Source organism: Ctenopharyngodon idella, chromosome 2 (genome assembly GCF_019924925.1).
Source record: "Ctenopharyngodon idella isolate HZGC_01 chromosome 2, HZGC01, whole genome shotgun sequence".
NCBI classification, from domain to species: domain Eukaryota; kingdom Metazoa; phylum Chordata; class Actinopteri; order Cypriniformes; family Xenocyprididae; genus Ctenopharyngodon; species Ctenopharyngodon idella.
In genome coordinates, this window is record NC_067221.1 from 13,870,659 (window position 1) to 13,893,880 (window position 23,222).

Consider the following 23,222-nt stretch of genomic DNA (forward strand, 5'->3'; position numbering starts at 1 on the left):
TTAAAAATATACTATTGTTACTTGTTAATTCATGTTCATTCATAATACATGAACTTAATGTTAAAATGTAAATGTAGAAATTAACATTATTTATGCTTGCACTTGCAATAATTAATGTTAACATAAACGTATAGAACTTTTTTTGTAAAATGTTACTGAATTGTGCATGTACTCCAGGTCTCTGGGCTCTGGTGGAGCTCTGGTGGTCACTATCCAGCAAAGCAAACTCGCACAATCTGACAAATATGCACATTCTTCTTTGCTTTCTGGAAAACAAACATCCGCATATTTCACAGCTCGTACTGAAATGAGTCATTTCTCACCTCAAGTGCTTTTAATGTTTTTAAATGTGCTTTTTAAAACTATTCAAAAGCTCAGGGCTAGTAACTAAAAGGCAGCTGGTTCGATATCCACAAGAAGCGATCATCATTGTGCCCTTGAGCAAAGCACTTAACCCAGGTTGCTCCAGAGGGTATTCACCCTTTAGTAACCTATAAGTATACTATAAGATGCCTTTGAAAAAGTGCTTGCTAAATGACTAACTGACTTGCTTCCATCTGCTTTAAAAGGATTGTTCTGGGTTCAACTTGCCCCTCAATACTTTTCTAAGATGCAGTTACAGTAACACACTTAAAATGGAAGTATACTGAACAATAATAATAATATATAATATTATATATATATTATTACATATAATAATATATATTGTTAATAAATTTACATTTGTTTTCATACAACTTCACAGTTCCAAAAAAATCATATATACAAAATCCTGTTAATTAAACCTGAATTATTCCTTTTAATAATCAGAATCGACTCTTCTTCTGGGTTCCTTCAGAAAGTTATACTTCATCAACACATGCTATTGCACATCACCTGAGTGTCTTCTCCAGCTGACCTATTATCTAACACTAGATTGGTCTCTCAGGCGACGAGGCTCCCAAACATAAATAGAAACCCAGCTGCTTTGTGGACATAGATAAATAAACCCTAAAGGAGAAACTGTAACACACGTTCACCTCTGTAAAACCCCTGCGGGAGACAGGAAAGCTGGCTTCAGGGCTACAGTATGGATTCTGTATTGTATCTGCATGTTACCCTCTGATTTGTTTTAACAGAGTGCAATTATAAGCACATTGACTTATGACAAGGAAGATCATTAATCAGTTATGAAATGACTGCTGTTGGTGAAGTAAGCGGGAATAGCGATTGCTCATATGGGATGTGTGTCTTTATACAAGCACAAGGCTGAGACCTAAAGGGATGTGTATTTTACAAATTTCTACTACTTGAGGAGTACTCAACAGACACTGTAAATCAACCAAGCACATTGCTGTTACCCAGGTATTCGAGTCCATTCCTACTCGGTGGAGCCTGTGGCATGAAATGTCTGCCTCTCTGTCTCGGTGCTTTGTGGGAGTACGGTAAGCTGAGAAAGTCACTCACTTCATGCCACAATAGCCATTCATGGGGCTTTTCTAAAGATAGCTAATGACCTTCAGTCACTGTAGATACAGTCCGATGGCAAGGACAAGAACACTTTTGTCCTCTTTCAGTCGGAGAACGCAACATGTCTTTCTTGCTCATTTTTGTTTTTCTTTTTCTGGACAATATTGACTCCCATGGTCCCTGACAAATTCATTCAGCATGTTTAATTTCGATATGCTTTCAGAGGCATAAATGAAACCTTTTTGGTGTGTGTTGTGCAGAAAATCAGATTTAGCGCTTGCTGACTACAACGCTTTTGCTGTGCATCATTGCTAAATTACGGTGCGCAGATGAGAATAATGTGCTCTCAGCAAAAGCTGTAATTACACCAGAGAAGCATTTCTCCATGGCTCCTCAGAGCAGAAACAATAAAACACATTTAATTACACAAACACTCACAGAACAGACACAGATACTTTTTATCTGTCTTTTTATGTAATTTCATCAAGTTGGACTGAAGAGGACTTAGAAGCTTATTCAGCTGTGAAATCTTAATTCAACTTAGTAGCAAACTACCAAGGAAGCACTGCAAAAATCAATGTATACTAGTGATTTTATGTTCATATTTAATGAGATGCATTATGTCCCCAATTTACTATCACTGTGCATTATAAGCATGTGCAATTGTCCCATGTATAACAATACGCAAAACACGTTTGGGGCACTAGTGAGCAGGTTATAGAAAAGTTTAACATTAAAAAAATTATATGAAACTTTCATATATTTCATTGAAAAATGTAAACTTTTTGGTGCAGCATGATCAAAATACAAAGCAGCATATATTGCAAACTTTCATTTTCACATATGCATCAAGCAAACTTTCATTTTCACATTTTCACCAACTTGACAAACAAACAGTAGCTGCGTTTCCATTACCCTAAGTGCGCAAATTGTAATTGCGAATTGAAATTACGTTCAATGGAAACACGTCAATTTCGCAAAAACTCCCAAATATCGCAAAAAAAAGTTTTTACACTCGCATGAGGTGGTTTTTCAGGCAATTCGAAAAAGGATTATTTTGCAAAACTGCAATGGAAACAGTTTTTTTTTGCATTTACAGGTCACCTGACTTATAGTCACATCATCATTTTTTAAAGATAGCGCAGTATGTTTGTACAGAAGACAAGACAGGGGGTGCTTTTATTTTCTTATTTATGCATCTGTTTCCTCGCGCCTCAGCTTCACCCCATAGATGTAATGGGAGGATGCAAGAAAAGAAAACGAGGACGGGGTAGTCGAAGGAAATCTTTTTTGTATATTGGAAATTTCTTGATCAGTTCAAAGTGTCATCATCTGCACTCGAGCCTCGAAGGATCTTATGTAATACTAATAGTATTAATCTATCAACAATTAATAATTCACATAATAGAAACTAATAGTATTAGATGTCTATGCACCTGTGCATCCTCGCTCATAGCTCCTCAGGAAGCCTTCTCACTCCTCGTTCCTCACCTCATCGCGGTGCATTTATAGAATTGAAATGGCCTTCAAGATTTTCTTTGATCGGTTTCCAGGTCACAGGCTTGAGGATGGAGGAGCGAAGAAATGAGGAAGCATCCATTGGAGTACTGAAAGGCACCCAGGGAAGCATATGATTACGCTCCAAATAAAGCTCACAGAAAGAAGTATCTTTTAGAAAATGACTAAAAGAGTTTTCGTCGTACAGCATCAGTTAATGGAAAACCTGTCATTTCGCAATATTTTTTTTTAATCGTCATTTAGAACATATCACAAAAGTTTTGCGCAAATCTGTAATGGAAACGCGGCTACTATGTACAGCTTTCTACACCTATGAAACAACTTTCCTTTTCTGATGAGGTCACCTAGACCACACAGGCTATTAGATAATGTTAACCTGGTATCACGGCATGTAACACCCACTTTTTACCACCCAATCTGGTCCAATTCGATAAAATCTCGCCCCACCCTACATTTGTTCTCACTGAATATCCTGTTTAACTCAGAAATGTGTCACATTAAAGAATGCATTACATGTATTATTGTTTTTTTTTAATGTATATACACAGTTCAACTGCTCTTAAATACCCAAACAGTTAGTGCCTTATCAGCAGATACTGAGGAAAGGAGGAAATTTAATTAAAAATAGTTAATGTCTGTCCAGTGTACTGATCAGGCCTTGTCCTTGAACAGATGGATGGATCATGCCTTCATATGGAACCAGTGTCCCCAGTTAACCCCGAAACTCTCACTTAACCTGCTCATAGCACACTAGCAATTCATAAACACCACATCTCTCCACTAAGTTAGTCAAAACACAACTGAGCTCTTCCTCAGTGGGGAAATGCTGGAGATAACACACTGCCCTGACCTAGGAACAAACCAAAAAAAAAAAAGAAAAAAAAAAAGAAGGGGGCGTAAACAGAGAAACACAAAACAGACAACAACTAACTGAGGACAGACTGAACTCAAACAGCAGGCCTGCCCTCCATTTGCAAAAGTGTGGGAAAGCAGCACGAAGCGGCCTTACTGCCGAGAAAGGACACCGAGTTGTTAAGCGGTCCCCTGGAAAAAGAAAAAGGTCACCCTGTTTAAACAAGACAAAGATTACAGTTCAACCTCTTCCACTCTAATTAGCAGCGATAGGAGCGGGTTGGAACTCCAGTAAATACAGGGCTCCGAGAGCCGTAATGACCTGCCACTCAGCCAAAAAACTTAAAGACACTAGCGCTTGCAAGACCAACAATGGCACCTGGCAAACAAAGGGTTAAGATTAAGAAAGTTGGGTTAAAAAGTTGAGGCTTAACATGCTAAAAATAATAGCACAACATTCATCTAAGTGTGTCAAAAATAGAGGTGAGTGGGATCTCCATGTAGGAAGAGAGGAAAATGTGCAGCGAAAGAGGAGGATGGAAAACGACCAATAAGAACAGAGAATCCTTAATTATAAAATGTTTACCCAACAGCCTCCTCTTCAATTATTTCAGAGGCCTATGGAGTCAAATTACATGACACAAACTTTCATATTTAAAAGGATAGTTCACCCAAAAATGTAAATTCCATCATTAATTTACCCATCGTTTTGTACAACACAAAAGAAGATATTTTGAAAAATAGTGTTTTTTTTTTTTTGTCTGTACAATAATAGGGTCCAATGTTGCTGTTGTTTTGGACCACACTGACTTTCATAATTTGGACAAATTCAGTTAAAAACGTTTCTCAAATTCTTCTTTTGTGTGCCGCTGAAGAAAGTCATAGAGGTGTAGAACGACATGAGGGTGAGTAAATGATGCCAGAATAATCATGATTTTTGGGTGAACTATCCCTTTAAATTAAACCTTTTGACTCCAAATGTGATTTTGGCCCAAGCTTTTCAAAACGTTTTCTCTGTGCGTTGTGTGTTGCCAGCGGTCCACGGGCTAAACAGTGGTTACTTTATATAAAATCCTAAATCTAGGCTTCTGCTCTGAGGTTTGCATAATGACAAAGAAGCCTCTCTGTAAAAAGCAGCTACTTCAGAGCCTCTGCTTCAGTCGACACTTCTAATTAAACCCAGTGACCTTTTCTGTAAACATGTGCGTTTGAAATGCCCCTCTCCTCCGTGCACCACACCTTGTCCTTGTTGTTTCGCTGGGTTGCTTTTCATCGCTTTTTTCAACGTCGCGATGCCATAAGCCGAGCCTTTTCACTAAGCGTCGGATGTGCTTGTGTGCTTCTGTCCAACACAATGGGACGACCTGAAAGGCTTGACCCAAGTACTTCCTTCTTGTTTTTATCCTTTCACAGGGAGAGGTTAAAGCCAAATACAGTCATTAATTACAGCATTGATGCTTTTCTTATAGGAGGAACTGGTTTGACACAAATGCAGCAACAGGGATACTCAATCTGGCTGAGACTACAATGGATGAAAGTTAATGCTTTTATGCCACAAGAAAAAGCTATTAGTGAATCACAGGTGAAGACCTAAAGTTGATGAACATACAAAAAGGCACGTTGTGGAAGTGAGCAGGGCCAGTGCTACAGCCTGCGACCTGTTGTTTTATTCTTGTGTCAACACATGTTGCTGCCAAGCCCTGCAGAGCCCTGTTTCTGCCCCTTATCACAACATTGTGCCAGACAACAGCCCATCCACCACGTTCTACACTCATCTATTCCTCCACAAATTAAAGTTAACTTCTGAGCAAGGAAATCGATGTTATGTTACCTTAAGTGACCGTGTTTTCTTGTAGGACTGTGATTTTGCCTGCAGCGCGAAGCAGGTTGTTAAAAGTCAGAGTGGGTGAGTTCTCAGGTTTAACTGAAAATCCGAAGTGGATTTCTGTGATCTCTGTTTCTTGGTGACAACACCTCACGCTTGATGTTATAGCCTCTTCTGAAACTATTTTAGTAGTCGAAAACAAAAACTTAAACTTGCCAATGTCTAAACTAAATAATTATTGATTATCTTGATTGTACAGAACGGTTGTATGAAAGCAATAATAATACTCACAAAAGTCTGTTGGCATGGCTGAATCTTAAACTCTTCTATATAAGAAACTCTTCTAATAAGAAACATTTATTATTATTATCAATGTTGAAAACAGTTGTGCTGCTTAACATTTTTATGGAAACCATGTTGCATTTTTTTTATGAAGTTCAAAAGAACAGCATTTGAAATAGAAATCTTTTGTAACATTATAAATGTTTTTACAGTCACTTAGAATAAATTTGATGCATTCTTGCTGCATAAAAGTATTAATTAATTACTAGGGGTGTAATGGTACATGTATTCGTCTCAAACCATATGGTACGGACATCACGGTTCGGTGCATGCAATCAGAAGACGAATAAAGTCAGTCACGGGCGATCCACGCTCCAATCCAGAAGGGGGTGCGAACGGTAATGCAACACTGTTTGCTAACCACCACAACAGGAAAAAGAGCAGAAGAAGAAGTCCACCAGTCTACAAAGTCCACTCATGGACAAAGGAGAATACTTAGAAAGGCTTGCACACTCAACTGTGCGAGAAACGGAATGAAACGTGGAAAATCAAGTATAGGAGGGTTGGGCTTAAGCTTTGGGTGTTTAAATATAGTTTAAGTGGAGCAAACTGTAACACACCTAATGCACGAGTTTTATTTTTCATTATTCTATGTATTTTGTATAACACAAGTTACTTTTCAGATTTGTAGCTGATTGCAACCAAATACCTTTTGTTTTTTTATCAGCCCTGCAAAAAAAGAAAAAAAAAATATATATGATCTAAGCAAGAGTGCATTACTGCTGCTTAGTGCTTAATACACTATAGGAGGCTGTACTGTACCAACAAAGGGACTAAATGCCACTAGGGGGAACAAACTGTGATTGCACTACTGTGTGTTCAAATGAAATAAAAGAAACCTAGCATTATGGATTTGTTCCTTTGTCTAGTATCACTTTAGTTTAGGGTCCAATTCTCACTACTGGCATGCATATTACTAGGATATTGGCTGTTTATTAGTACAAGAGCAGATATTAATGCCTTATTCTGCATGACCATGTTCTACATCCCATAATCCTACCCAATACTTTAACTTAACTTCCTTACTAACTATTAATAAGCAGTAATTATGAGTTTATTAAGGCAAAAGTCATAGTTAATAGTTAGTTAATAGTGAGAATTGGACCCTAAACTAAAGTGTGACCATTTTTTATATTGTACTGAAATCGGATCAAACCGTGACCCCAAAACCAAGGTACGTACTGAACCATGACTTCTGTGTACTGTTACACCCCTATTAAAAAAATAATCATGATCCCAAAATGTTGGCATCGATGAAGGTATATTTCAGGCGTACTGATGGGGCTCATTCATGCCTTTTTAAGAGAAAATTTTACTGCAAAATCCCCTTCTGGTATTTTAAGGCAGCAACCTACGAGAACGTTCTGCAACTTCTTAAACTAATGTTCCCCACCGAGAGCGGTCCTTATCTGCACAGCTGTTCAGAGAACTCAACCGCAGCGTGTGCAAACAATCCATCTTGTCCATCGTTAATTAGCTACAAAGACACTGGATGTTAAAGAAGAGGGGTAATGAGACAAAGAGGCTTTGTAATCTGCCATTGTATACTCTGCCTTTTATATCCTCAGAAGCATGCCAGTCGTGGCCCTGCGCCCAGCCTCTCATCGGTTTACACCAGCTCCAAATCCAATAACACACCAGTCATGGTTTCGATTAGCTAGAAAAACAGCACCACACAAACAGAAACAGAGGGAACAACGCCACCATCCCACATTTCGCACCATCCTTAAACGCATAACATATATGCAAACTCGACACAATTCTAGAAACTAGCTCCAGAGATGACAGGATGGAGGAACCTGTTGCAAGTCAGACTGCATGAGACAGGAAGCACAACATACCTTGAATGCATTGCAGGGATCCATCCTCTGCTCTGATGGTGAAGGTCTCTCCAGGGTTGACTTGCACAAGGATCACCTGCGAAAACAAATGGAAATCAGACAGGCGTATAACTCAAAACTTCTGACACAAGGCCAAAGTTTTGTCCGCAAACACAATCCGAGAGAGAGAGAGAAAAAAAAAAGTTGCAATCCTTAAAATGCATTAATCCATAACTTTAAAATGATCCATGGAACATTTAGTGAACTACAGTCAACTCAACTGCCAAGAAAGCAAACATGACGCAACCAGATGTTGTGAAACAATATGTGAAACCCCCTCGAAACAGTCCGGTCGGCATGCCATCTTTTGCTCCAGGCTGCTTACCATCATGTTGTCAGCGCACAGGTTGTTGAGAGTGCAAACGTGCCTGTAGATGTGAAAAAGTTGGCCCGCCATGTCGCACGAGCCCCGGGTTTCCTCACAGCCCTGATGGTCGAGTGTCAGGCGGACCTCCCATCTCCTTGCTCTAGCCCTGGAGATCTGGGCACCTACTTCCTGCTTCCACACACACATACACACACTGTCTGCTGCTGCTGCTGCTGTTGCTATGGGAACGACGGCATGCACTGAAGAGTCAAGCCGGCTTTCCAGAGGAAAACCTTGTGTTCAAGCCCCCTCCCTTTCCCAGCACACACCTAATGCAGATAAAGGACTCTTCTGATGCAAAACGTCACCAGAATGCAAATGAACACTGGCACGACCTTACACAAACATCGCACCTTTGCATATCAGGCTGAAATCGGATCATGTGGGAGATCGAATGTAATAAATAATCAAGGGTGCCGAGTACATGCTGACAACTTCGTCATTGTGCCATCTTTTTTTCGTTTCAGTGATGCAGAGAAATGTGGACGTGGCTGAATCCAAAGCACTTAACCTTCACTATCTGCTGCAGACGCCCTTTTCCTTATCTCTCAAGGGTCTGATTCTCTTTCCGCTCTGGCCGGAGGAAACACGGCCGGGGCGCTGTATCTGCAGCACCTGGAGAAGAGATCAGAACAGACTGATCCGCTCTGATAGCGCAGATCTACAGAGAGATGTGTGAGGGAAATGTGAAGCATGCCTGAAGGCTCACTGCGCTCCTTGAATGTCTAACTTAAGATGACTACAAGGTTCCTCATTGACAAAAAAAAAAAAACTGACCTGGTTCAGAATGGATGTTTCTGGCTTTATTTTACATCAGGAATTAGTGAGAAAGAATTTAGGGTAATTTAGGCTGACCTACAAAGCTAGTCAACTTTTCACTTTCAACGCTCAAACTACTTATGAACTTGTGAACCTTTCCATCAGCACTGCATAAAACCACAGAAAAACCACAGCTCTTGAACTTGAAATGAACTTATTTTTGCAATGTTCCTCTTTAAAAGGTGAAGGTTGCATTTTATGTGCCAGCAACACCAAACGGAACTGAAAACATAAGACAGGTTTCTTCAAACAGGTTTCCTGAACACTGCTGGACGTCTGCTATTGGTCAGATAATCATGTGTCAAACTCATTGGTTGAGTCAGCATTGTTATATTAAATCATTTGCAGAACACAAAATTAAATAAATGGGTTAAATATTGACATTGTAAAGCCAAATGTGACTGATATTTATTATGTGAAAAAAAATGTTTACATAATGAGGAATCTTTTCTCTAATGAATTATAATTTAATTCATTAAATTAATTATTTGAAAAAAAAAATTTTTAACAGTAACAAACAAAACATACCTGCATATAGTTTTGTAAAAATATGTTTTGGTATTTATTTGTTGTTTATGACTGTTCATAAAATCTCAAATCTTTTAGAAAATATTTGGGAATTTTTTGCGTTTGTTTCTTCTCACCACCATCATCAAATTTAAGTTCATGATCAATTTCTAAAGTTGCTTTAAAACAATATTTGAAGTATTTGAACAATATAGGAACATATTTTGAATATTTGAATATGAAAAGCATTTTGCAAATTAATTGAATTTAAAATGTTTTACTACAGGTATATACGTTTTAGGGGTGACCCTGAATAGTTGACGATTTGATGCTTCGATAGGAGGAGTCTGATTCGACTACCAATCTCACAGTCGAATCTTCGCAGAGGTGTTATGAAACGAAATATCTGATTTTACATAGACCTACCGGTTCTCTCCCAATAGGTTAATATACAGCCTATTATTATGATAATGCTGTAAATAAAAATGTGAAAAGAAGCTTTTAATAAATATTTTTAATGTGAATAAATCCAACCACCCCTATGGCAGATTTAAGTTTCACTTCCATGATCCGTGACAGACAGAGGACGAGAGGAGCATCTTGGCGGTAGGGATTAAATCTTTAACCATGTCTGGGATAAGATGATCTAAAGTGTAGAATTGGATGCACTTTGAAATGGTAAAAGATGATCCAAAAAAATGTAAGATGCAAGTTGTGCCAACAGCTTATGTCCTACCGCTCAACAACAAACACGCACTTCTGCCGGCCAACGTTAACGAGTTGACTAGCGCGCTATTTGAAAAGACTCAAACGGACACAGGCAGATCGCGTGAAAGATTGGATTTTTTAGGGTACAAGTGATTTCAAAACATTTCAGCCAGTTCTAATTTGATTTTTTGGATGCTGTGAATGTTTAGCTAAAAAGACTGCCACGCCAGTTTAGCGTTTATTGTCTCTGCAGTTAAAAAGACAAAGTTGACAATTCTGGCTATACTTTCATTATTTTAATAATTTATTTAATTTTAATTTATGTATATTATCACTCTGGGTTATCTAATTTCACTATTTGTGTCTTGTGTATTGAATATATGTTCCCCTGCACTTCAGGCATTTTGCACTTGTGACCTGATTATGACTATTTCATTTTTTTTATTATTATTTTTTTTTATTTATTAGAACGGTATATTCTGTTCTAATTCAATTCTGTAAATTAATTTTTTATTGTTTTTTGGTGCATCGATGTTGCGCTAGAGTAGTTAAAGCTTGCTCGCACAGGCAATTTAGCCAATTTAATTTGATTTGCCGACATGTAAAATGCATATCTATCTGCATTTTTTATATATATATTTTTAAAGTTTATTGATCCAAAATGTTTTTATTAATTTTCTTCTATATTTTTGTGTGGTGTTCTGTACATCGTGGCTGTGAATGTTCATCCACATTGCCTTTCATTTCAGTTTAAAAAAGATTAAAAAAATCATTGTCAGTTTCGTCTATCACTTGACAGGCAGTTTGGTCGCTTTATTAGAAAGTTGCTTCTCTGTGCTGTGTGTGAAAGAAAATAAAAGTTGTCTTAAGCCGCGAGTATAGGCCTTTCTTCATTTTCCGCTCTGTCTCATGCACAGTTGAGCGCACAAGCCTTTCAAAGTAGCCTATACTCCTTTGGTCTTGAGCGCGGAAAGCGTGCACTATCTAGTGGACTGCTGTTTTTCAAGCACCCCACACACACACATATATCCAGATAGCAACATAGTGTGGCCCAGATCTGGCCCACATCTGGTACATGTGGATTACACACGGACTAGATGTGGGCCGGATCAGGGCTGACACTATGTTGCTGTCAGGGTATGATTTGACTATCAGTCGAATATAGGCGATCTGATTCGAATCTGATTCGACTATGTACATCCGGGGATACCTCTAATATGTTTACAATTATTCTAATAGTGGATAAAGAAGAGATACTCTATTAACATAATAAAAACTAGGGATGCAAATGGGCAGAAAATTAATATAAATTCCCAGGAAATTTCCAAAAACCCTGGAAAGTTTCCAGAAATACTGGAAATTTTCTAGAAATTTTCCACCCTTTTGCATCCCTAATAAAAACAAATATTTTTCAGATTATATTTATTTTGAATCCAGTGCAATGACATTATAATGTCAGTTATTTAATACTGCAAATTATTTGATACTCTTTTCTAAATGGGTCTTTCTACATGCATACTTTTTACATTGTTGAAATGGGATCATCTTATTAAGAGGTCCATCATGGCATCAACAACTTTAAAAACCCCTGGTCTATGAATGTGTAGCTTACATTTGCAATTATATGTATGCATCTGGCAGAGGCATTTATGCAAAGCAACTTCGACTGCATTCAAGGTATACATTAACAATTCGTGCACTGTCCGGAGTAACGCTCACGCTCACCTGTTGCGATCCATCCCCATTAACATTAATCATGTGCGGCATCATGGCCACCTCCCCGTTCAATAGTGGTGGCGGCAGGTCCAGCGGAATCTGGTCTGTCATCATCATTGTGACGTACATTCATGGAGAACTTTCCTGGACTGCCTTTCTGTGAAGACAGAGAGAAACAAACTGTCATGAAACTGAAAAATAAAGAATAATAGCTGCAAAATTATCTCATATGAGCTCAAATTTGCAAACACACCCTCTTTGACTGCCCTGGTTTTGTGCTATGAGGAAGAAGGACATGTTAATTTATTTAAGATGATTTCACAATCGTTGGTTGGTTTGTGACGTTTGAGTGACTGGGCTAAAGCATAAGTGGACGGAAGATGCAGAGTTGCACATGAGTGACTCAGCAGGCTACTGAAGCCAACCGTGGAGCACAGCAGTGTCATTGTGAGCTGGACGGCCCGAGGGAAGATCTCCTAAATGAGAAGAGTGTGTAACCGACACGAAAGTGTACTCCCACCCCCTAGAGTTTGAGTTTCTTGAGTGATTTCACCACTAACAATGAACTTGGTTTTGATAAAATAGCATTTGCGCAATGATCCACTGGTTTAGTACACCATGACTATGATCTAATGTAGGCGAGAGGAAAGTGTTTGGGGAATAAAAAGGTGACTGAGTCATCAATGAAGGATGAAGTGAAGGAACAGATGCACAATTTCTTTATTTTGGATGGATGCAAGGCCACCCATTTGCACATAAACACACACGTAAACAGTACCACCACTGTATTAGGCACAACATGTGGCAGAGCCCGCAGGACCAGAATGCAACCCCCTCAATGTCTCCATCCCTCCCTCTTTTCCTCAATCACTCACTCTTCAAGTAGAGAGAGAGACAGAGAAAGAGAACATTTCTGACTTCATCAGACCCTTGCACATGATTCACTAGAAGGCAAAAACTTACTATGCCTCATATGGACTGAAAATAGAGAAAGTTTTAAAGGGATAGTTCACCCAAAAATGATGACACAATGTTATCATTTACTCAGCCTCATGTCATTCCAGATTTGTAAGAGTTTCATTCTTTTTGTGGAACACAATAACTACATACCAGCCGTTAAAAAGGTTATTTTTTTTTCCAAATTTAAGACACAGTTACAAACTTGCTCGCTGCTTCCATGGGTCCTTCGCAAATTGGTATACGATGCAACTTACTTTCTTTGAATGGATTTTAACATTAAAGTCCCAAAGTGGTAGTTTTTTGATGGTCGCACCACATGATATTTCATAAAACAGACATCATCTGACAAAGTTTGTTTGTATATTATGATGGAAATATAAATACAAATGCTTTGCAATTTTGTACAGGATTACAAAACATGTTGGAAATCATGCCAAATAGTGCAGAAAATTAATTCGAATAAATTTAGAGTAATTTCAAAGACATTTCCAAAACAGAAGTTATGGCCGGACGGTCGCACATGATATTTTGACACTTTAAATAACAGAAAATTACAAATAACGAATGCTTTTTGAAAAGTTAAAGTGAGTACATGCACGGGAGAGGTACTACATATATATGGTATTTTTTTATGCATTTAAACCAAATTTTAACTGAAAAAAAATGCAATCGGACAGAAAATTGAGGCGTCACATCATTGACCCATATGCTGATTCAAGTCAGACATATTTTGATACAGCAAATATGCATTAAAATGATCAAAAATGACAGTAAAGACTTTTACCACATCACAAGAGATTTACACATCAAATAAATGTTGTTCTTTTGAACTTTCTATTCAAAGAATCCTGAAAAAACTTTAACAACTTTGATAATAGCAGCAAATCATCATATTAGAATGATTTCTGAACACTGGAGTAATGGCTGCTGAAAATCTGCTTTGCCATCACAGAAATCAATTACATTGTAAAATGTATTATTAAAAAAATAATAATAATAACAGTTATTTTAAATTTTAATAACACTTCACAATATTACTGTTTTTAGCTATTTTTGATCAAACAAATGCAGCCTTGGAAAGAGACTTTTTTCAAAAACATTAAAAAAATCTTAGCTACGACCTCACACTTTTGAACGGTAGTGTGTATATGTGTAAAAAATAAAAACCTGGAATAATGACTCCAAATCTCTAGCAACAAATGGTGCTTTTTCCCTAAGCAAGAACCAATAAAATGTCCTTCTTGGATACAGATAGCACACAATGTCCCATTTTATCCTCCATTCTGTTCTTTCCATTGATGTTAGATGGTTAGTTTTGTGTGAACCACAAAAGCCGAGAAATAAATCTACAGTTATTTGGCAGTAGTTGGTCCCCTTTAAATGAGAGGTGCAAACCCAACCAAAGACATTATAAAAGTTTGTGGACACCAAGACAGCAAAAATCTGATTCTTTCTCTGTGTAATAATGTGGTCCGTCCACACACTCATTGCATCTACATTCTGTTTAACTTTCCATCCATCCTTCATTACCTTTTGCCCACTGCTCATGTTCTGTGTTTATGCAGTGCATCAGGTGAGTTTGACATGGCAAAACAAGAGTAAACAGATTAAACAGATGGTGACCTCCTTTAGGCCCACTCATGATCCCAGCCTTTTTTCTGATGATGCTGTCTCGCAGACACATGTCTCTAATTGCAGTGAGGAGAACAGAATGTGGCTCTGGACTGAAAATGCAGGAAAATCAACCTGGAATGATCCATCTTGCATCTGGTATTCTAGCAGAGTGGGGACTAACAGCAATGTCCAGAGAGCCAGACGGACCTACACAACAAAACTGCCTTTACCATCTGATACTTGGTGTTAAAGCATTCTGCGTTGCCATTCATCTCAATGTGACGAATCACTCTGAAGCTACAGGAAAATGACATCCTGAAAACACTTACCGGCTGATGATACCACAAGTGCGCACACACAGTCCAAAACTCTTCAATAGCGACTATCCTGAGCTGACATTAAAAGGCAACAGACAAGAAAAACTAAATAAATAAATGGAATACATACACACAAACATTTTAAAAAAATGTGAACCAAGGATGCATTAAATTGATCAACAGCGACAGTAAAGATTTCTATTTTTGTTCAAGAATCCTGAAAAAAAAAAAATGTATCACCGATTCCACAAAAATATTAAGCAGCACAACCGTTTTCAACATTGATGATAATGTTTCTTGAGCACCAAATCAGCAACTTTTGAACAGTACCATTTGTACTATAAATATATTAAAATTAAAAAAAAAAAAAAAAAAACTGAATAATACATTATGATATGATATATGATAAGCAGATTAGATTGAGATTAATATTGTCAACAGAGAAGGAACTGCTGTGCAGATTAAGGGTTCAGCATAAAACACAGAAATTGACAATAAGAAATAAAAAAAGATGCTATCATTGAAGACAGCAGGTTAGAATGGATGGATAGGAAAATTGGCTTCTGAATGTGTCAGAACTATAAACAGACAAAATCACTGTAAGATACACCATCGTACATAAAATAGAGAAAGGAGCAGAGACAGACAAACAGGCCAACAGACGGCCACACACAGCGGCAAAACCCTACAGCTAACCAGAAATAATTAATGATCTTTTAAGAGCCGCCAAGCCACAGTCCCAGAGAGCTGAGGGGAAGACTCAGAGAGAGAGAGAGAGAGAGAGAGAGAGAGAGAGAGAGAGGAGAGAGAGAGAGAGAGAGAGAGAGAGAGAGAGAGAGAGAGAGAGAGAGAGAGAGAGAGAGAGAGAGAGAGAGAGAGAGAGAGAGAGAGAGAGAGAGAGAGAGAGAGAGAGAGAGAGAGAGAGAGAGAGAAAACAGCAAGAAAGAAATAGCAAAAAGAGAGAACGAAAGAAATGGAAATGAGTTTATGAGTTTAAATGACTAAACAAAGGCCATCAGAGTTAATTCAGTCAGCTGTCGGCTTTGAAGAGTGGTCCTGATGCAGTCCTGGTTTTAGGCGACAGGTTAAAGTGCTGGGCGGTTAGGCTGAGATTAGTTCAGTTGAGCGGCCCATGCTGAGCTGCTTTGATGCCTGGATCCCTCCTGCTTTAGCAGCTAATGGGGCCTATGCTAAGCCTCGGCCTCTCACCCACCAAAAGTTATAATTAGGATTTCCATTGAAACTGAAGCCTGCATTTATTTTAGGATTTGTACAACTTACAATGGAAACTTACAATGAGATGGATATGGATTGTGATAGCTTAATGGCTGTGTTTACAGAAATTCCGGACTAATATTTCATAAACTTTGCAGCCTTTTTATCTCTTTGTTTGAAATATCTTGTTTTGTTCTCTGGCTGGCATGATTGCAGTTGCGTCCATGGATTTTCATTATGAAGGTTGTTCCGACAGTAAAATCCTTGAGGTTTCCTCCTCTTCGAAAGAATGCCTGCTTAATAAGGTGTCGATTGAAAAAGACGATAAAAAAAGTTAAATTGAAAAATTCCTTCAAGGATAGGCCGCAACAATCGGGCGCTTGTTCGCTGGGGCTGAGGGAAGTGGTGGGATGAGAGACAGCCTTGTGTGAAGAAGCCAGGCTTGCTGCTGGAAGCGAAAACTGAGGACTGCCTTTTGAATCTAACAGAGGACGTAAAAGACGATAATTCACTGAGGTGTCACCTCATCTGCCAGTCGGGACCAAAGAGGCCCAGCTGAGCTTAAACCCAGAGCCCTGAGTCTGTGAAACCTTTCCATTCAGCTACTGACATCTGACCTTCACATACCTAAGTCAACAGCTGTACATGCAAAAAACAAAAGAAATACAAAATAAAATAAGAATAAAAGCAGTGAAAAATAATAAAATAAAAAAGTAAAAAATAAAATAAAATAAAGTAAAAAATTTAATTAAATAAAAAAGTAAAAAATAAAATTAAATAAATATAAAAAAAAAATAAAAAAAATAAAATAAAATAAAATTTAAAAAAAATTCCAAGAGGGTCCTCACACCATTGGTGCTCGGGCCCTAATAACTACTACACGAATTCTGTATGTACACAGAACACAGGCACAGGAGCCTCATGATTGGATGTATGATTGAGACTCTAGCCTTCTGGCTACTCTCTGTTCATTACCTCATTTTCACAGTAATTTCCCTCCACAATTTGAGAAACAAAAAGCAGCTCTGTTTGCAGCACTCACTTTCTTGTGCAGTCTGCCACACAGGCTCCTCCACCTTCTCTTTCTCCCAAGGTTTTTTTTTTCTTTTAATAAATGAATCAAGCCAGCTTGAGTAACAACAAACCCTATTAAACCTGAGAAACAAGGGCTGATTGAATCCATAAGCATGTACGTTTGTTTAATCTGCTTCCTCTGCAGCTTTCACAACACACAGCTTTCTAATTGGCATTTAGATTAAAGGTACTGTAGATGAAAACAGGCTGAGTATGCCTCATAGCAAGAGATGCAAGTGTACCTTTCACACTCATAAAGCCTGGTAACTTGAATCTTGAAGGGATCAACATCAGTAGAGACAGATAAAATTAAATGAAAACTTGACTCAAAAATGAAAGTCCCACCTTTCAGTTAAATCTGAAATCTATCTGAGGCATCACCCATTTTATTTAGCCTTGATTTATGTGCCACAACACGAAAACTAACAGCTTATCAGTTTCAGCTAGAATTTAAATGATCAGTTAACCATTATTTAAAGGCACAATATGTAATTTTACGCTGCTAGAGGTCGCTTTTTCAAAATAAAAGGCCTAGCTTGATGATGCCTTGATTTCGTGGAATCATGGTAAGTGTTGTCTTCACGTCTACAACCGAAAAGAGGTGGAAAAACAGTGGAAAAGGATCCAACGAGACTCTGGCGGAAATCATATTTATGGATGAGCTAATGTATTAAAGATTTATTAACATTACTTTAGGATGAATCAAGGTGTGGCTGAAACCCGTTGAAACGGAACGAGACCGCTGTTGTGATTGCTAATGAGAGACAAGCGCGACACACGGCTCGAGAGTAGTGGAGCATTTATTATGCCGCAGATAAGTGCTGCTTCTTCCGGTCATTCGTACGTGGGGTAACGCAACACTGTTTTATCATGTTATGGAGCTTTTCCACTGCATGGTATGGTTCGGCACGGCTCGGTACAGCTCACTTTTTGGCGCTTTTCCACTGCATGAGACGGCTCGGTACGGAACGATATGGCTCACTTAAATAGTACCACCTCGGTGGAGGTACCAAGTGAGCCGAACCAATACTAAATGTGATGTGTAAACACAGCAGATCACTGATTGGTCAGAGAGAATCGTCATCACCAGTGTCATTGGATTTGAAACACGAGACACCAAACCCGTTTGATTTAAATAGTCAGTAACAGCCACTGCAGTATCATTTGCTCACGTGACTTTTTTTTTTTTTTTTAACAACTTACTTTAAATGACCGTCGCATGCAACTTGAAAAAAGAAATCTTGGTTATTACACGAGGTGACTCGTTGGTAGCTGAGGAGCGGATTCACGGCAGTAAAGGTGGCACAACTATAACGATCAGTCTATAATCCCACCAATTTTGAAGCGGTACTAAACTGCAGTGGAAAAGCAAACTGAAAGTAAGCGAGGCGTGCCGTGCCGAACCGAACTGAGCCGAGCCGAGGTGTTCCACGCAGTAGAAAAGCACCATTTGATACATTTGTGTGTTGAAAGTTGATATAATGTTACTCTGTGCGTTCGCTCGGCAGCTATTATGAGACACTTGTTGCACACTGCAGTAAGCTAGATCAATATTAGGCATGGTAAAATCAAGTGCTCGCGGCAAATCAAGAAAACGAGATTTAAAATTCTTATTTCTCTGGATTTAAACATTCTTGGAAACATTTGTGATAACGTAAGTACACAAGTCAACAAAATATATAACATTGTTCTAGTGGTTTTTAGATATTTTAATCCAAAAATCTTACATATTGTGCCTAAGGCTAAAGACACTTAATTTGTGATACGACTGTTGTCAGATTCTATTGCCAATTTAAAAGATGTGATAGAAACAATCTTCAATCTTGACAAACAATTTTTAAAAATGAAATATACATGGATGAATTAAGTTCATAAGTTGTATTCAGAATTCACTGTACTCAAAAAAATTGATTTTTATTTTCATGCAGTTTTTAAAGTGTGTGTGTGTGCATTTGTGGCTGCAAGAGGTTTTGTGCTTTGACGGAGGCGAAAAATCTTCTAGCCGAGGGCAACTTGTAATGTTGGTGGTCCCTTACCACCAGCATCAAAAGCCACAAGCGGCACATAAATGTTTTATTTTTTTCGTTGTTCGAAATGCTACACTGCTCATTTCTTCCTCCTCAAATCCATCAAGAGTTCTCAGTAAGGTGTGTGTAACAGCTTAGCGCTGTTGCTAAGGGCTTCACTGTACTGTTGTGTTTTGTTTTGCTGTGTCTACCAATGGCTTTCCTTCCCTGCTAGAGTCTCCCTGTGGTGCAAAGACTAGTTCTCCAGATCTTGTGCTGAATTGCACAGGTCTGGGGAAATACAAAAAGGAAAGGCGTTTTTGAATGAAGGCGCAGGGGATTTTTGAATGACGGCTCGTGCTTTGCCTAACCGGAGATGAATATCACTGTCTCCCATTGAGAACAAAACACACTGAGCCACTTCCTGTTCTACAGCCTGCTCGGTGCAGACCGTATTTTTAACATTGTGAAGGACAATAAGGGAAGTACAGTACGGTCACACATACATATGCGTGCACACATTCCACTCAACCAGTTCACATGGTGGGTGATTTGCCACAGCGCCTCAGTCCAGATCTTGCACGGCAAAAAAATAAATAAAAAATTGGTCATGCACACCCTGACTTTCCTGTTTCCTGTCAGCCTGGCGGAAAGGGCCAGCTGTGGGTCATGATTGCACAACCACGCTAACACAACTCATCTGGAGCCTAATAAAGTTAGACGCTTTCACAAGAAACTCACACTCTTAATTCATGTACCATGCATTTTGCCAAGACGACGCATCCAAATGTTATCCCGGGACAACAACAACTCACTAACACCCTCATCACATGACATGAGATGTGGGCTAGCCACATCCACAACATTCCTCTCCCACAGCATGACACAATCATAAACATCAAGACAAAAGCATAAGGCTCCTGATGGCATCAATGGAACACAATGTTCTGCAGCTATGCTGTAGTTTAGAGCTTCAGAAATATGTTACAGGTGACAAAGAAGTCCTCGGCAACTTTCGAGGGACAAGGTTTCATGCAACACAGCTGTCTGTCTGTGGCTTTCGGAAGCCTGTCACAAGGCAAGAGATCTGTGGGCTGCAAGACTGAGCAAATATGGCAGCTCCCACTTTTATTTATGCATAAATATCACACAGACTAATTAAATCCTGGGCAGTCTGGGCAGCGAGGCGTGCAGTACAGCCAGTCTCTGTCTGCCTGTCTCTCTCACTCTTGTCCAGTACGTCCTGTCACATGCCAGCCAGCTTCCGTAGTCTACATGGGCACAAAAAAGGAACAAAAGACAAAACTAACGCTGAGGGAACGGGTCAGACGAACAGCGAGCAACAAACTGTTCCCGCCTTGTCCAGCACAATGGCATGGACCCTTTGAAAACTCAAGGACTGCATCTAAATTCCTCTACTTTCAGAGTATGTAGTGGGGAATTTGATGAGGAACTTGCTTCTCGATAGATGAGGAAGACCATTCAGAAGGTGACCCCATCTCCTTTTGGAAAGATTATGGCTTTGCATCCAATTGGTAGTTAGAGCGCCCTTTTTGGGAAAAGAGAAACAAACTCCCATCATCCTTTTCTCAAAAAAGCAGACTCTCTGTTGTGAACCACAGGACTTTTCTATCACCAGTAGTTGGCTGACAGACTCCCCCAAAATTACAGCTATTGACAGAGGCACCAAGACTCTTTGAAGAGCATTGATGCTTTTGAAAGTCCATCGGCGGGAGTCCGTCAACCTTGCAATGGTCTTGTACAAATACACCGAGAAGTAGCCCAAGGGCCCAATGGGGATAGGATCTCTTTCCCTCTTCATGCCCAACACTTCAGCATTGAAGTACAGGGAATCACCTGTAAAATAAGTTATGCCGCCCGCAGAAGTTCTCAGATGACTCAATTGTAGTGACTGTTGGCTGAAGATGGGCAGAAGGAAGAGTAAGGGAAATTAGTTAACAGCACGTAGAAGAGTTTGGAGAGAATTGCAAGCAAATCGACATAGCAAAGATAAAGGTGGTGGTAGTGAAAAAACAAGATCCCGTCTAGACTTTTGACTTGCCTATACCACAAATTCAGTCAAAGTTTTCTATGATGCTTAGTGGCGGACAAACCTGAAAACGAGTGAAGCAGAATATACAAATGAGCTTAACAGCCATGTTTCAACTCAAGGTGCAACTTTAGATCTTTCATTAATTGTAATAAATTACAAAACACTCTGAAGAACTTCATGTTTATTAGTGACTGATGGTAGATGTCAATCATCTAAGTCAATTATTTAGTCACATGACTTGGTTCAATCATAAAACATAAATAAAAGTATTCTTAAATTTTGGAAATTTTATTTGCATCATGGTGTCTCAATCCAGCATTTTATGCAATATCCCAAAATTTGCATAGAAATATGCTGGAAAATCATCAGTGTTTCAAACAAAGTGAAGTGAATCTCCTGCATTATATTTTTAAGTGGTGTGCTATGTTGGCTTTCTGGGCCTGGCTGTAACAAACCCCTCAAGCTAAGATGACCCTTAGTTATATTTGTAAGTGAATTTTCAGGGTTTTCTTAACTAAACGTTTTTTTTTTTTTTGCAACCGGCTGCTGGGAGTCAGGGATGCTAACAGGCTGAAAATGCTCATCAAAAGGCATGTTCTGTCATTGGGTCTGTCATTGGGTCTCTGGAGGGTGTGGGTGAGATGAGGAAATAATGAACAATGTCTGCCATCACCTCATGCTCAGCATGCTTGCTGAAAAGGACATTCAGCAACAGGATGATTCAACCATTATGTAATAGAAAGAGAATTGTCATTCTGTGTGCACAGGCAGGAGAACATAGACTTACTTTTGACTCCTCTGCCTAGAACTTCCTCTGTATAGAGTGGTGCAGGTATGACGTCAGAACCCGGAAGACTAATTTGCCGCTGGTTACTTCGAGATTTTCCTAAGGGGTTTTATAATGGGTTTTTTCGATTCATGTGTAAAATAAAGCCTGTGGTAAACATTACTTGGCTATACTTTGATGTTTTGTTCTACAACATAAATTACACACACTCAGTGAAAATACGAGTAACCAGATAAGACAACTTGGGGTGTGAGTGTGCAGTGTACGTTGTAAAACAAAACATCAAAGTATCGTCAAGTTATGTTTACCATAGGCTTTACTTTACCAGGTTCTGATATCATACCAGCACAACTCTATGTTCGACAAACCCTAAATATACAGGACAAATAAATACAGTATTATTTAGTGCACTGTATATTCTGGGTATTTAGTGCACTAGCCTCTAGTCAATTACATCTTAAAGGGATAGTTCATCCAACAAAGGAATATTCTGTCATCATTTACTCACCCTTTATATTGTTTCAAATCTGACTTACTTTCTTCTGCAGAACACAAAATATGTCTTTTTGTTCATAGAACGAAAGTCATTGGGTCCAAAACATTAGAAGCCAATGACTTTCACTGTATAGACAAAACAAAACATTTTTCAAAATAACTTCTTTTGTGCTCCACAAAAGAAAGAACGACTTGAGGGGTGAGTAATGTTAGTTAATTGTCAATTAATTTACATCGAACAGAACAGATATTTGAAAATATTTTAATAAAATAAATAAAAAATTGCTTTCGAATCAAATAAGAAAACAGTGAATCGAATCTATTGTGTCAACTAAAAGAATCACTTATATGTATAACAAAAAGAATACACACATACGCGTGTGTGTGTGTGTGTGTGTGTGTGTGTGTGTGTATTCTTTTTGTTATTTTATATATGTAATTATAAATAAAATATATATAATTTTCCATCATCACATCTCTGCCATTATATGTGGGGAAAAGTTGAATGGGCAGTCTAACAATAAGAAAAAAAAAACAAAAAAAACAATTGGTTCAAGTAAAAATGTCAGACCTCTAAAACAGAAAAAAAGAATCATTTAAAAAAAAAGAACAGGGTCTGTGTATCTATTCAATATTGTGACAAGACAACTTCAGTACTATAGTGCCTCAATATTTTTAACCATCTCTAACCTCCAAGTAATGTAGAAGTGTTTTAGAG

At 38.6% G+C, this 23,222-nt stretch overlaps 1 protein-coding gene across 2 annotated transcripts in view; it reads right to left on the reverse strand.

The window, feature by feature from the left end:
- fndc3ba (fibronectin type III domain containing 3Ba) overlaps positions 1 to 23,222 on the reverse strand; it is a 140,603-nt gene that overhangs the window by 93,911 nt on the left and 23,470 nt on the right. The window contains exons 2-4 of one of the 2 annotated variants that reach the window (XM_051917714.1): positions 11,993 to 12,140; positions 8,192 to 8,362; positions 7,828 to 7,903 (exon numbers count right to left, since the gene is read on the reverse strand). In XM_051917714.1, the coding sequence (XP_051773674.1) occupies positions 7,828 to 7,903; positions 8,192 to 8,362; positions 11,993 to 12,112 (367 nt within the window). In that variant the 5' untranslated portion in view covers positions 12,113 to 12,140. The remainder of the gene's footprint in view (positions 1 to 7,827; positions 7,904 to 8,191; positions 8,363 to 11,992; positions 12,141 to 23,222) is intronic. The other variant, XM_051917722.1, reaches the window with a different exon arrangement.